General features: G+C 32.6%; 1 protein-coding gene across 1 annotated transcript; it reads left to right on the plus strand.

Moving 5' to 3' along the window:
* The first annotated feature begins 7,741 nt into the window (after positions 1-7,741).
* LOC140881554 (protein CHLOROPLAST IMPORT APPARATUS 2-like) lies at positions 7,742-10,425 on the plus strand. Its single transcript, XM_073286957.1, has 3 exons — positions 7,742-9,609; positions 10,043-10,189; positions 10,282-10,425. Exons 1-3 carry the CDS (start codon positions 8,590-8,592, stop codon positions 10,309-10,311), a joined length of 1,197 nt encoding a protein of 398 aa, XP_073143058.1. The 5' UTR covers positions 7,742-8,589; the 3' UTR covers positions 10,312-10,425.
* The last annotated feature ends 3,911 nt before the right edge of the window (positions 10,426-14,336 follow it).

Here is a 14,336-nt window from a genome sequence, read left to right on the forward strand (position 1 = left end):
AATTCAGGAATTCTTACCGGAGGAAATCCACTCGTCTATCATCTCGGATCCGAATCTGGCAACAATCGGAAATCAAACTCGGTTGCTCTGTACTCGGTTAATGCACTACATCGATAATAAAATCAAAAACTGATAACCGGAATATAGAACTGTTCAATACAATCAACTCTCATCGAAACAAAATTCAAAATTTCGAACTAAATTCACCGCAACTAATTCAGATAGTCTATAGTAGAGGAAGCATCAATCTAACTTCTCCACAAGAAGAAAAGTTGCATCAATATCTAACAGCAAAAGAGTCGAAAGACTAAAATCGAACAGTTACCTGTTTCATCATCTTCAAGAGCAGTTAGAGTCTGTGAATCCTAGAGCAAGTACTAAAGCCTGTCGTAGAAACTCGGATTTAACAAACTCTACGAAACGAACAAACCTTGTTTCTCTAAGGCTTTCTTCTTTGATAACCACCAACTTTTCGCAATGTCTTGCAGTTGGTAACCAACTAACTGAATCCGTCGTTCGTCGCTGTAGTTTAAAAGAATCAAACAACTGATCGATCACTTCTAATCAGCTTTCACACCAAAACTCATTCTCAGAACTCCTCAAAGTTGAAGGGTTAACAGACTGAAATCTCATCAGTAATGCTTCCATCAGTGTCGGAGTGAAATCCATCAGTCCAATCACAGAACAATTCTGTACAATCGGGTTTGTTACTAGTTGAATCATGTTCAAAACTTGCCGAGTAGAAAATCTGATTCAAGAGGATTAGGACACAACATCTCAATTACATCTATCCGGTGTCCAACAACCTCAGCTCGACATACTCATACGATCTCAAGAGTATACAATGTAACCCGAAATAGTTCGTATCTCAATTAATTCATGCTTTAAAAATTAAATCACATATCCAAGTAATTCAAATAATTCTCAATCATAAAGCATGCTCGCATATTCTTCAATCATAGAATTAATCAATCACATGCGAGAAATTGAATTCAAGCGGACTCAATCTACCCCGCTCTCTTCTAAATTCAGTCCAAGATCTTAACTCTCTGATACCACTTAATGTGAGGCCTTGATTCTAATCTTCTAATCTCGGAACTAAACAACGATTCCAATACAAGAAACAAGACTAAAACAAATAATTTTTTTTTAAAAAAAGGAACAGTGCCCGCTACTCAACCTCTGCCTCTGAACAAAGGTGCTCGCTCGATCGGTAAGATCCTACCGATCGAGCGGCACTAATTCTGCAGAAAAGAACAGATGCTGCTCAACTCATTCAATTCCAATTCTTTCAAACTAACACCATTCAACATGCAACAATCATCCAAAAATCATGCATAATCAAATACAAGGTAGTTCTAGAGTTATACATTCATCCAAACTAATAGAACATGATTTGGTTAAGGGTTTACAACACCAAAATACAACAAGAGTTTGAATACAATTCAACTCCTAAAACCAAGGGCCTCACTCTATCCTCTCAATCACCTAGCCATGTTGCCTCTGACTCGGTCCTGCCCACCTGTTGCCAAGTACACATACAAACAAAGACAACAACCGGATAATCCGATGAGAATACAATTCCCAGTAAAAGAGACTATCATGCAATATCAACAACCATATCAAACATGATATGAATCAATTATCACATATATCACTTCAAGTAAAATCAATCCTTCATTCAAGTACTGAATTAAAATGATATGCATGTCTTTAAAACATCTGGATTATCAGACTCAGATAATCAATAGAATTCTTCTTTATTTCTTCGGTTTGGGATCTCGAGGTTAAAATATCCAACAATCACACCGAACTCCCCTCTCAAGGTGGACGAGACATATTTTAATCCTCTAGACTCCAGAGCATTATAGAGAGTTTATTTGACAAGGTATAAAATCTCCAACCAGGTCACTCAACTACAATCTCTAGATCGTCTAATCAAATTGAAATGAATCGAGGCTCAATATGAATGCATATGTCATCTCATGCATTCTAATATCATTTCAATCATCAATTCATGAAGGCATTCAATCATGCTTTCATTCATCAATTCAAATAATCATTCAATCATGATTCCAAATAAACATTCCATCATGTTTTCAAATATGCATTCAATCATGCAAGTATGTGAATTCTTCGGAACACTCGAATAAAGTCTAATTCGAGTTAATCGTTCCATTCAAGTCTAAGTCGTCTTTTATCTTATTCGCTTCGAAGGTACTTCAATCTGAAATCAATAACAAGGATAATAGTCAATATCCAATCAAACTCTTTCAAAACTCAATCAACTTCTTCAATCGATAAATAAGAAAATCGATACTGTACCGACTTCTATCTTCCAACTGACCAAAGCTGCTACCTCGCAACTCTGCTGACTTCAATTCAATCTATCATAAGAAGTCAATAGGATCAATATCGACATCCAAAAGCTCAATCAAACTCGATACGATCAAAATATTGAACGATATCCAAAACTCAAACTGACGACATAACGGCTATAAACTGATCAAACCGGAAACGCGGACAGTAATTCAACAATCCAATAAACTCAATATCATCTCAATATCATCAAAACAATTCAAATCCTTCAAATCTAAAAGCTCCAATTTTCGAAATTCACAACAAAAATCATATCAATTCCAATCGTCGTTATTTCTTCGAACCGTCTTAGATATACTATCATAGTTATCTCATAATCATTCTCTCCGAATATAAATCAATTCTAAAGACAACCAAAAATTCAAACCTCTCAGAAATAAGATAAAATTACTTCCAAACGGAGCACTCGTCGCTATGATCGCAGATATCAACTTCAGATCAAATTCCAACGAACGGATCGAGCTAAAATGAAAATCACAAAAGCTTGGAAGCTTTTCTCTCGCCTTCAATGGAAGAAAACGGTTTAGAGGGTGAAGAGGAAGGAGAAAAAATAGTCAAAAAGCTTATAAATATCTATCTAAGTCCAAATTTGCGTTTTAGTCCCTGAAAATTCCAAAAATTGCATTCTAGTCCCTGATCAAAATCGAATCGGCCCTCGACTTCTAAAATCTCTGATTATCCCAAATAAAGTCCATTAAGATAATTTTGGGGCGTTACAAAAATATTATGACCTTTCGAGAAGGTGGTTGGAAAGCAACTAAATTTTCGTTTCCTTCATTGATCTATGGTATGCTGGAATCTCAAGGCTTCACAAAAGAGGATGATGAAGAATTGATTGGAGGAGATGAGCTTATCAAGATCGCACCTAGTTTGCTGAAAGGAATTAGAAAGATTGATCTACCATGTACTGGTGCTGTACCCAGTGTTGCCAACACTGAGTCTGTTCCACCCATGACCATTCATAACACTGCTGTGATTATGTTGAAATCTACTGCAATTCGTGCTCAAATGGCTCATGCTGAACTAAAAATTGCACAAGCCAAAGCTAATCTCGAGTACTATGAAGCCTTAATGGCTGAGTACATGACTAAACTTGGACTACCAGGGCCCTCTGGACAAAAAGGGGGAGTAGAATCAAGTGCTGAGCAAGCTGAAGAGGCAGATGATTAGATGTGGTTGATCGTAATTGGTTTTAGGATTTTTTTCTTATCCTTATCTTTTATTTTTGTTATTTTGCTCTAAGTTCGAAATATATTTATGAGTTGATTAGGTTGTGCTGTTTATTACTCTCTGATATGATATTAAACTATTTGCTACTATGATCTAGTAAGTGTTGAGAGTTGGTGTTGCCAACACGACCGCACAACACTGTGTTCTGAGATGATTAAATTCAGGGGGAGCTTTAGTTACATAAGATAGGGGGAGTTATTTGCACTTGTTTGTGTGTTTTGTCCAGAAAAGCAAAAAGGGGGAGTTTGAAAGAACATATTATGCACATGTCTTTTAAATTATTTCCTTATTGCATTCAATTTCTATATTTATAGTTTTTCCTTTCTTAGAACATGTTTTAAAATTGGTAATATCATATATATCTTGATTCGAAATATGTGATTTTCTGATGATATATTGTTTCCATGCTTTGTAGGTTTTTATTTATGGAAACATATTGAAGATCTATTTATAGGAGTGCTTGGACCGATCTGATAACACAACAATCAAGAGAGAAGAGAGTGAAACGTAGAGAGCAAAATACATAGAGAAAGTACTGCAGAAATTCTAGAGTATTGAAGATCGATCATTGAAGAATTTCTTAAGAGATACTACTGCTACGTTGTGTTGCCGAGTAGTGTTGGAAACACTGAAGAACACACGAGTGAAGTGTTGTACAGAAAGTGGTTCTTTGGTTTTCGTTTTTCGGTTTAGAACTTCCTATTGATTTATTATTCAAGTTCTTACTAGTGTTTAGAAAGTCTTTTATTTTCTCAATCTGTCGAGAAAAATAGTTTTTTTTTTATAAAACAATCGCTAGTTGGTTTTTTGTAAACTGATTTAATTTTGTAGTGATTATTTCGCCATGAGGCATAGTACAAGTACTTAGTACTTGTGCATATATATATGTGTGCTATTTACTTTTGTTGTTAGTTAATTATTCTGCTGCATAATGTTATCGTGAAGTGTTGACAACACTGAAAGATAACACACACTCGAAAAGTTTTTTGATATTTCTGTGATTTCATACTGTCCAAACCTTACAGAAACAATATATAAAATATTAAATATATATATAACTTATTTAGACATTAGTAGCAAAGTAAATTGCAAATGACATCATTATTACTTGAATTTTTTTTAAAAAATTTATTATTACGTGAACTTAAAACTTATCTTACTTAACATGAAATATTATATAAGCACTTAAATAGTATATTTGAAGTTTATGATCTTCTCTAACAGTTTAACTAGACAACAAAAATACATTCAAATACATTTAAAATCTTTTCATCTAAATGTCAAACCGCAACCTTAAATTTTTTAAACATTATTATCGAAAATACCACATATACCATTTCTTACTTAAAATTGTAATTTGTAAGTTCTTAATTATCAAAATAATGATTACGTTGTTCTTTTCTTTTATCGATGTTTTAGATACGAAAATTAACAAAAAATAACAATAAAAATAAAGTTTATCGGCGTCATATTCTTTATTAGATTTTTTAAAAAAATGTTAAAATTTATGAGACAAGGGTTTGATAAATATCGTTAAAATAGTCCAAGGATGTTGAGACATGGGATATTTTCAAAATATCTCAGTTATAGGAAACTCAAACCCTCGGCAAAGCCAAACCTCCTATGTGGTCTTGTAACATTTTATAATTTATATTCATAAAAAAAAAATCAAAAAATAAAAAATAAAAAAAGGAAACAAGTGTTTTCGATATTTGCAGTTTTGACCTTTAGCACTTCTATATTTCATCTTTCAGTAACCTTTAGATTACCCTGAGTTATATATGTTAAGTATTCTTAACACTTTTCGAACGAGTTTGTCGCAAAGAGTTTTTCTAGTAAAATTTATTTTATTAAAATGATTTGTAGACTACTGTGTTATATTGTATTTATCTAGTGCTCATCGAATAATAGCGATTGTGGATTCTCACATCATTTAAAAAAAATGGAGGAAATATAATAGGATGGAGGAAATATAATAGGTTATTGATTCCATATGTTATGTGAAACATGTAATATATTATCGAAATCTATCGAATTATAGCTCAATTTTTCAGATAGCACAAAACAGCCTCCTAAACTTGTTTATTCCCGTCTATTTTGTTCATAGTTCGGATAATAATTTTTTCTAAAAAAAAATAAAATTTTGGTGCATTAAAATAATCTTCTATTAAAATCAAAAATTTTGCGACAGAACTCATAGACCCGAACCGATATTTGTTCGGAACAAGCATCCAAAATGGTCTTTTGATATTTTTTTTTCTCACGAGCAAAGCAAAGCATGAGCTTTGCTTATTGTAATCACAATATCTAATGAACCCAAATTGCCCAACGTATGAGCACTTGATGCCACACACAATTGCCACAAAAGACCAAAAACCCTTCAAAATCATTGCACCCACCGTATCCCACCCCATCTCCATTTTTCTAGATGCTCGTGAAAAATCCACCAACCAATAAAGTCCATTCCACGTCATCCCCCAAATCCGACATAGCCAATAGCCTTGCGCCACGTCGGCAGATAAGAGACACTTTATTCTGATGATAGAATGCTCTCGATGAGGAAAATACATCTACGCCCCTTGACCATTAAGAAGTAGATTGATTTACATACGCTTTTATTAATTAATACCAAATCGCAGTTAAATCTTGGATAATTGAAGTAACCCTTTGGTTATTTTGAATGATATGCTAAATTTTCACTTGCAGATAATATTGGGTAAATATTATATGGTACTAGCAACCAATGTACATGCTCTGCGTGTACGTAAATAATTTAATATCTAATTAAAATTATAATAAATACGAAATTTTAATAATTTACAAATAATATGTTGATATTAAACAAAATTGCAATGAAATTTTTTAACTGAAATGAATATTTAATTTTAGAAACACATAGATAGTGAGTGGTTTTTACTGATGGGAGTAGAAAATGCAACCGTGAGTTTTTATCATTTTACCAAATAATCTATATGAAGTATAATGTATGTTTGAGAGTTAAAATTGTAAATTTAAATTGGTGTCATCAAACGGACTAAAACAATTTTTAAATAAGTCTCAACTTTTATATAATAGTATAGATATAATATATATGGTAAAAGTCAGTTTTATGCGGTTGTGGCCAAATGATGATTCATGTATTAATTTGAGATTTTGAACTAAAGGAATGAAATTAACCTCTACGTGTTGTATCCGAGAAGGTGAAAGGCTTACCAATCTTAGAGGGTGTTTGACTAAACTAATTAAAAAGAACTTAAAAGCTATTTTACGAGCTTATAAGTTGTTAGAACTTATTTTAAAAATAAGTTGTTAAAGTGTTTGGATAAATTTATTTTAAATAACTTAAAGATGCTGATGTGTTTGGTATTATAAGATCTTTTTATCGTCGAAAGTACCAAAAAAAGTATAATTATATGAAAATAATGTTTCGAGTTATACATATATGAAAATAGTTTTAGAATAAACATATATTAAAAATAAAATTGTTATAATATTTTTATTTTAGAAAAATTTATGTGATTTGAATTTTTTTTTATAAAAATAATATTTAATATTTAATGGGTGAAAGATATGATTGAGATTTATTAAAATATTTAAGAATATTTTAAAGAGATAAAATATTAAAATAAGATCTTATGAGAGAACAAACACAAACTCTTGTGAAACTACATTTTACGAGATAGATATTCTATTTGGATCATTTATGATATTGTATTATTTTTTATGTCAAAAATATAATTTTTTTATTATAAATATAAGTGAGTTCGCGGATAAATCTCACAAAAAACCAACTCGAAAACAAGTTACATAATAATAATAATAATAATAATAGTTAAAAAGCACGTAAATAATATATATATATATATATATATATTTGTTTCGGAACTTTTTGTTAACCCCATCTTTATTTTGAAATAAAAAAAAAAAACTTTAGAGGTGGTTTTAAAAAAACCATGTACAAATAATTGTGACCGTGGAATTATATACAAACTAATGAAAAATACTAGGAATATAAGAGAGGGGTATTTCACAGTTTACTACATAAACTAATTAGTTGATATAATTAACCATAGTACTTAAAAGTTAAAACCGCAGACTGTTGAAAACGAGAATTAAGAAAGCGGTCCACCATCAAACAACTGCAGACTCTATTGTCCCTTTCTCTGTTCTAATCTCTCTCTCTCTCTCTCTCTCTCTCTCTTCATTTAATCAGAGAGAGAAAGAGAGAGAGAGAAAAAGTGTGTTTGGTAACAGGCTTGGTGTGTGTAGTGTGTGTTCTTCTGCTATATGTACAGAATTCATCCCGGATTCTAAACTTTTATCTGCTCTGCTTCCTCCCGTGACTCACTCTACCTACCCAAAATGCTTAAATAATAAGTCCCTTTTGCGGTCAGATTCAATCCTCCTTGCTTCATAGGCCAAATCCCACCTCAAAATTCCTCTAAAATTCTCGTTCGAATGTAGCCAGTATATGCTCTGCTTCTAAACGTTCCTCTCCTGGGTATATCCTCTGTTTTTTTTTTTTTTTTTTTTTTTTACCTTTTGTGGTTGGAGTTTTTGGTAGCAGCGGATTCCTGCCTTTTCTGGGATTTTGCTTTCAGATATTTTCTGCCCAAGAATGCTACTTTCTTCCGAGTGCTAAAGATTTTGGCTTTTCTGACTTTCTTTTATTAGTGCCAAAGTCTGGTTCGTAGTGAAAATATAGTACTTTTCCAGGGTTTAAGGTTCTCCTTGTTGAGCCTTTTTTTAAACACTTCGACTCCTCTTTTTCATCTTCTTTGCTCAATCAATGGCGATTCCCAATCAGGGCCTAATTTTTTCGATCTCCCCTTAGATTCTTGGACTCTCAGTCTACCATTTAAAGCCTGTCGGAGTTGAGCTCTGTAATTGAAATCGAGTTGCTTATTCAGTACTCGAGATCTTGATTTAGTTCAATTTTTGAACTCTTTTTGAAAAGCTGTTGCATAGTATAATCTACGGATGTCTTCTTGTATAAGTGGAGGTGGGAGAGCTTATAGATTGAACATCGAAATCATCAAATCCCCATCGAATTCTTGGGCTTCACATTCATCGTCCCCATCCTCCACCCTCTCCGAGTCCAGCAATTCCCCGTGCACAATCTCCACCCGGAAACCTCGTACCTCGCGGAAAAGGCCCAACCAGAAGTACGATGAAGCGGCGGCGATCCTCTCCACCGCCTACCCCAAGATATTCTCCATCGCGAAGCCTTGCAAGTTCGCGGACCCGCACGACAAAAAGAGCAAGAACCCCATGTTGTTAGTAGAGCCCTCGGATTTGCTCACGCCTTTGAGAATAGTGGACAACTCGTGTTTCTTGCTGCACCCTCCGATGCAAGAAAGACCCCATTCTCCCATCGAGCTGAAATGCGCGAGTTTGTTCGAAAAGCATTGTCCAAGTCCGGGGGAGATCAATTCCCAGTCGAGTCCATTCGACGATAGTCAAGAAGACTTCGACGCAGAATCTATACTAGATGAGGAAACAGGGGAGGGTATTGATAGTATCATGGGGAATTTGAGCATGTGCAATGACTCAAAAGATGAATCCAATGCTTTGAACACTACGCAAATGAACACTTTTTGCTACGGCTATCCGGTAGGATTAGGATTCGGCTTCGGTTTTGGGATGGGAAAAGAGTTGAAAGCAATGAAAAATGTGGACGAGGGGGGAGATTGGTGGAGATTTCCAGCTGTGAACATGCTTGATTTAACTCCTAAGGTGGTGAAATCCCCTGTGGAGAAGAAGAAAAGGAAGGTGAAGAAAATGGTGTCGATCAAGAATTTAGAATCAGGGAAGAAAAATTCAACTTCTATGGCTGATGTATCTAGCGATGGTGGTGCTGAGGAGGCGCCAATCCCTCGGCCAAATGGAGGGCTGCTCCTGAAACTGAACTACGACGATGTTTTGAACGAATGGTCCGATAAAGGCTCGCCCTTTTCCGGCGACTCTCCGGCCACAGAATCTGAGAGAAGTGATGTTCAGGTACTTTACGTTAGATACCATTGGTGCTTAGTTTATAAACTTCAAAAGGGAAATGAAATCTCTCCGAATCAACTAGAATATTTTGTTTTTGTTTTATATCATTTATCACAATGTTTTCAATATCGGATTCGGTTAAAACGGTACAACTGATTGGATCGTTTTTTAAAATAGATCGCTTCAATCACTAATTCGATTATAAAAACATTGATTTATCGCAATACTCTTCGCCGTATGAAATTATATTAGCTCTTTTGATTGAATTTTTTTGACTCCTTATGGGTCACGTAGTTCAATTTTAGTTTTGCTACACGAGTTCATATATTTTTATGGAGTCGTGTTTATATTAATTTTAGGTACTTGAATTTAGCATTTTTGCAATATAAAATAATTTAAAAGATTTTTTTATATTTATTTATGATTCTTTTTTATGCAGGCGAGGTTGGCGCAAATAGATTTGTTCGGAGGTGAGAGGGATGCCATAGTGCTGCGATACAAAGAAAAACGGCGGACTCGTCTCTTTTCTAAGAAAATAAGGTATCAAGTCAGAAAAGTCAACGCTGATCGACGGCCCAGAATGAAGGTAATAAAATAAAATAATTTGGACACTTTTTTTTCTTGATGGATAGATTTCCCACAAATTTATCTCAAAGTGATTTATTGTTTGTGTTGCAGGGACGATTCGTGAGAGGAGTGGATTCTTGAATTTTGACACTATTTTTTTCCCCTTTCTTGATTACAATGGGCATGAATAAAGGAGTTTCAAGAAGAGTTCATAGTGGAGATATATATATGTTTTCATTTGCATTTTATCTTAAATGTGTGTTCTCAAAACGTAGCTAGAAGTACTCAACAACTTTCAACACAATTAGATAATCATAAAGGGTAGATTTTATGTGTCACGGTCTTATAGGTTTATATTTGCAAGACAAAGTAATCGGTTATACATGCGATAAAAAATAATATTTTTGACATAAAATTCATTTTTTTAATGAATCAGGTCTAATGAAAAATCCAAATTGAGCCGATAGATTTTCTCATATGAGTTTTTATAAATGATAAGATATCTTTGTAACGATTTCTAATAAGACCTATCGTGGTTTTTTTGAGTGTTCTAGGGGATATTCAATTATTTGGGATTTCTATATTCCTATCCGCTAACTTTAAAATAAATTTTTATTCCTAAAATCTTTTTATTTATTTATTTATTTTACTATTTTTAAATGTAATAGTTCTTAAAATTTTAATCCCAAATTGGATGAGGGTGAACAACGTTTGTTTTTTCTATATACCAACGTTGGGAGTCCAGGAAACTTCAACATATCACCATTTGCATAATCAGGAGAAATAATGTTATCATGATAATTAGTTTTTGGTGGAAAGATTATGGTTGTGATGTTACTAAACTTAACATTTTCGTTACAAATTTTATTATTATTTTTAGATCAAAACATCAAAGTTTACATTAAAAGAAGTATATGTCTCAAAATTTAACACCAATTCATCGACTAATTTAATTCAAAACTTGAAATTTAATGCAAACCTATATATTTATTGTGGGAGGATTTAAGTATATACATGGCGTTATCTTCAAAAAGTACATACATGGCGTTTTGAATTATGGGGAAATTTAAACATAATCCGGGCTTTGTGGCCCAATTTTCGCCCAAATATCATGTACAATTGGTCCACTTACGGATTTTCCATTCTGAGCCCATTTAAGTAATGGATTAATCCATTACAAAAAGGCTGACAAAATTGTGTGTCATGTAATATGGAATGGCACACGTTTAGAAGTTTTTTGCCGTATATGCAGACTCATTGTGTGTGTGTTTATATCTTATAATTTTTGTATAATGACTATATGTTTATAAATTTTGGATGAATTTTTGACTGGTTGAGTATTCCTGAAATAATGAGTATGCAAACTTGACTGTTTTATGATTTAATTTTTTTTAAGACGGATAACTAATAAGTAATACCTTCATGCATTATATAATTTTGAAGTTTGATTACCACAAAACTTTAGAAGAAAATTTTCCTTCAAAAAACGGGGACACCTTTTAATTATTAGTGATAAATAAGATTGTATTTGGATTGAATGATTGAGTAGATTTAATTCCAAATCCACATCAAGACTCCAATATATCTACTTGGCTCAAAATCAGTATGAAATATTTGAAAACACGTGCGTTGTCCAAACATAATTTATGTTTCAATTTCGAATGTGTTCATTGACCCAGTAATTTGAAATCCATATATTTGAAATCTTTGTATTTGATATTATCCCACAAATCCAAATCATTTTCACCAAACAAAATCTAAAGTAATTATAATTACCTTAAAACACCAATTGATTAGTAGAATGTAACGATAATGATGTATGATATAGAGATAATATATAAATAAATACATATAGATAACATAATTGTTTATAACTATGTTTTTTCAAAAAGGGTTGACCTCGAAGGGACCCCATCCCATATGAGTCAGTTGTCCATTGGCTCATGCGGGAATTAAATCGAGGGATGTGCACGAGCGACAAAGACCCGAGGGAGAGAGCAACATGGTCAACCCTCATAGCATACCCCACAATATAACTATGTTTCTTTATATGATTTAATTTAATTTAGATGTTAGATGAAACAAATATGTATAATCAACTAATATCTTATCATTTACACTAAATGATAACAAGATACATGGCCGTAACAAAATACATGGTAATTATTTACATAGATTTCCTTCGTTGAACTTCAAACTCATCAATATCAGTCAAATTGTGAAACAAGATCATGTAATTAAATATTAGTATCACTTCACCATTTTTACGATGCAAGCCAAAATGTGAATGTGGAGCAGCTATAATTAAGATATCATTCGGATCTTATTTTTTTATGACGATATAAATCACATTCGTTATTTTTTTGCGCGCACAAGGGCGGATGATAGTTGGGGTAAAGTTGGGCTATTTTCCGGTAGTTTTGCCCCGACAAATTTTTAGAATTATTTGTTGTCTCGATATTTGATATTTTATTGACTAATTGCATTTTAAAGGGGTAAAAAATATTGAATTATCCCCCGACACTTTAACGGACAAATAAATCAAAGTTGCTAATTTTTTTCCCAAACCTTGTTTAAAATCGCAAGCTATTTTTCAACACTTAATTCGAAATTTTGATGGTTTTCTAATACTGATGTGAGCTATTTATAAAACAACAACAACATTAGATTTTGAACCACATTATCAACTGATGGAAAAAACTCGTGTTTCTTTTCCCCTATGAAAATTAGGGGGGAAGAATTTGAATATAATTGTCCGTGGAACATTAATCATGTTTCAGGTATAAATGCACTTAAAAATTGAATTACGTCATATTAATAAATGGCTGCAGTAGGTCTCTTGTGAGATAATATCACTGATACATTAATCATGTTTCAGGTATAAATGCACTTAAAAAATTGAATTACGTCATGTTAATAAATGGTTGCAGTAGGTCTCTTGTGAGACGATCTTACGGATTATTATCCGTGAGACGGATCAACCATACTCATATTTACAATAAAAAATAGAGTAACACTCTTGTGAGACGGTCTCATCGGTGAGACGGGTCAACCCTACCCATATTTATAATAATAAGTAATATTTTTGATATAAAATATAATATTTTTTAATGGATAAACCATATAAGAGATCCGTCTCAGAAAAATGGCCCATGAAACCGTCTCATAAGAGTTTTTGTCTAAAAAGTAATACTTTTGACATAGGAAGTAATATTTTTTTTATGGGTAACCCAAATAGGAGGTCTGTCTCACAAAATTGAGCTGTAAGACTGTTTCACATAAATTTTGTGAAATGGTTTTGTGTTGTGCTAAATATTGATTTAATCTAATAGAGTTTCATTTCATAATTGCAGAAAAAATGATAATAATACATATACTTTTCTATGTACACAAGTATATATAGAAATGAATTTTGCCCACCAATTTAAAAATTTATGGTAACGTCCCTGGACGTGCACTAGGAAAATCATTGAGTCAACGCAATAATAAGCAAAGTTGCAAATCATACTATCCAGTTAAACTACACGGGTTAAAATATTTGTGACAAGTTCGTCCAATAAAGTGTTGGCAGGAGTAATCAAACTCCATACTATTGATCAAACACTAACCCGCTCTATCAATTCGGACACCTCAGAATCTCCTTGGATCATATTCAGGGTCAGTTTGGAACTTTGGATACATAAGCATTTTACTTTAAAAAATTATTTTTAAAGCTTACTTTTAAAAGTAATTTTTTAAGTAAACAATGTAATAGTTTGTGTTTGGATAAATAGATTGAATTTTTTTTTTAAAGTTGAGTTTAAAAAAAAATAATCTGGAAAGCTATAAATACGAGCTTTTAAAAAAACACTTATTTTAAATTAATTATGCTCTTTTAAAAGCACTTCAAATATACCCAAACACATTTGAAAAAATAAAAACACTTATTTAAAAAATATATATATTTTCTCTTTTGACTTCTTAATCCAATCACACTCTACCTCTTGAATTGATTAAACCACGATTAAAAGAATTTTAAAAGGTAGTTACCTCATAAATATCGAATATTCTCTATGTTTATTTTACGAATGTAAACGATATATCAAGAAATCGTCGAATAATATTTTTTTATTGTTACCGTTGTGATTGTATTAAATTTTATTTGAAAATGATCCGTAACGAACAGA

This window comes from Henckelia pumila, chromosome 2 (genome assembly GCF_033568475.1).
Source record: "Henckelia pumila isolate YLH828 chromosome 2, ASM3356847v2, whole genome shotgun sequence".
Taxonomy (NCBI): domain Eukaryota; kingdom Viridiplantae; phylum Streptophyta; class Magnoliopsida; order Lamiales; family Gesneriaceae; genus Henckelia; species Henckelia pumila.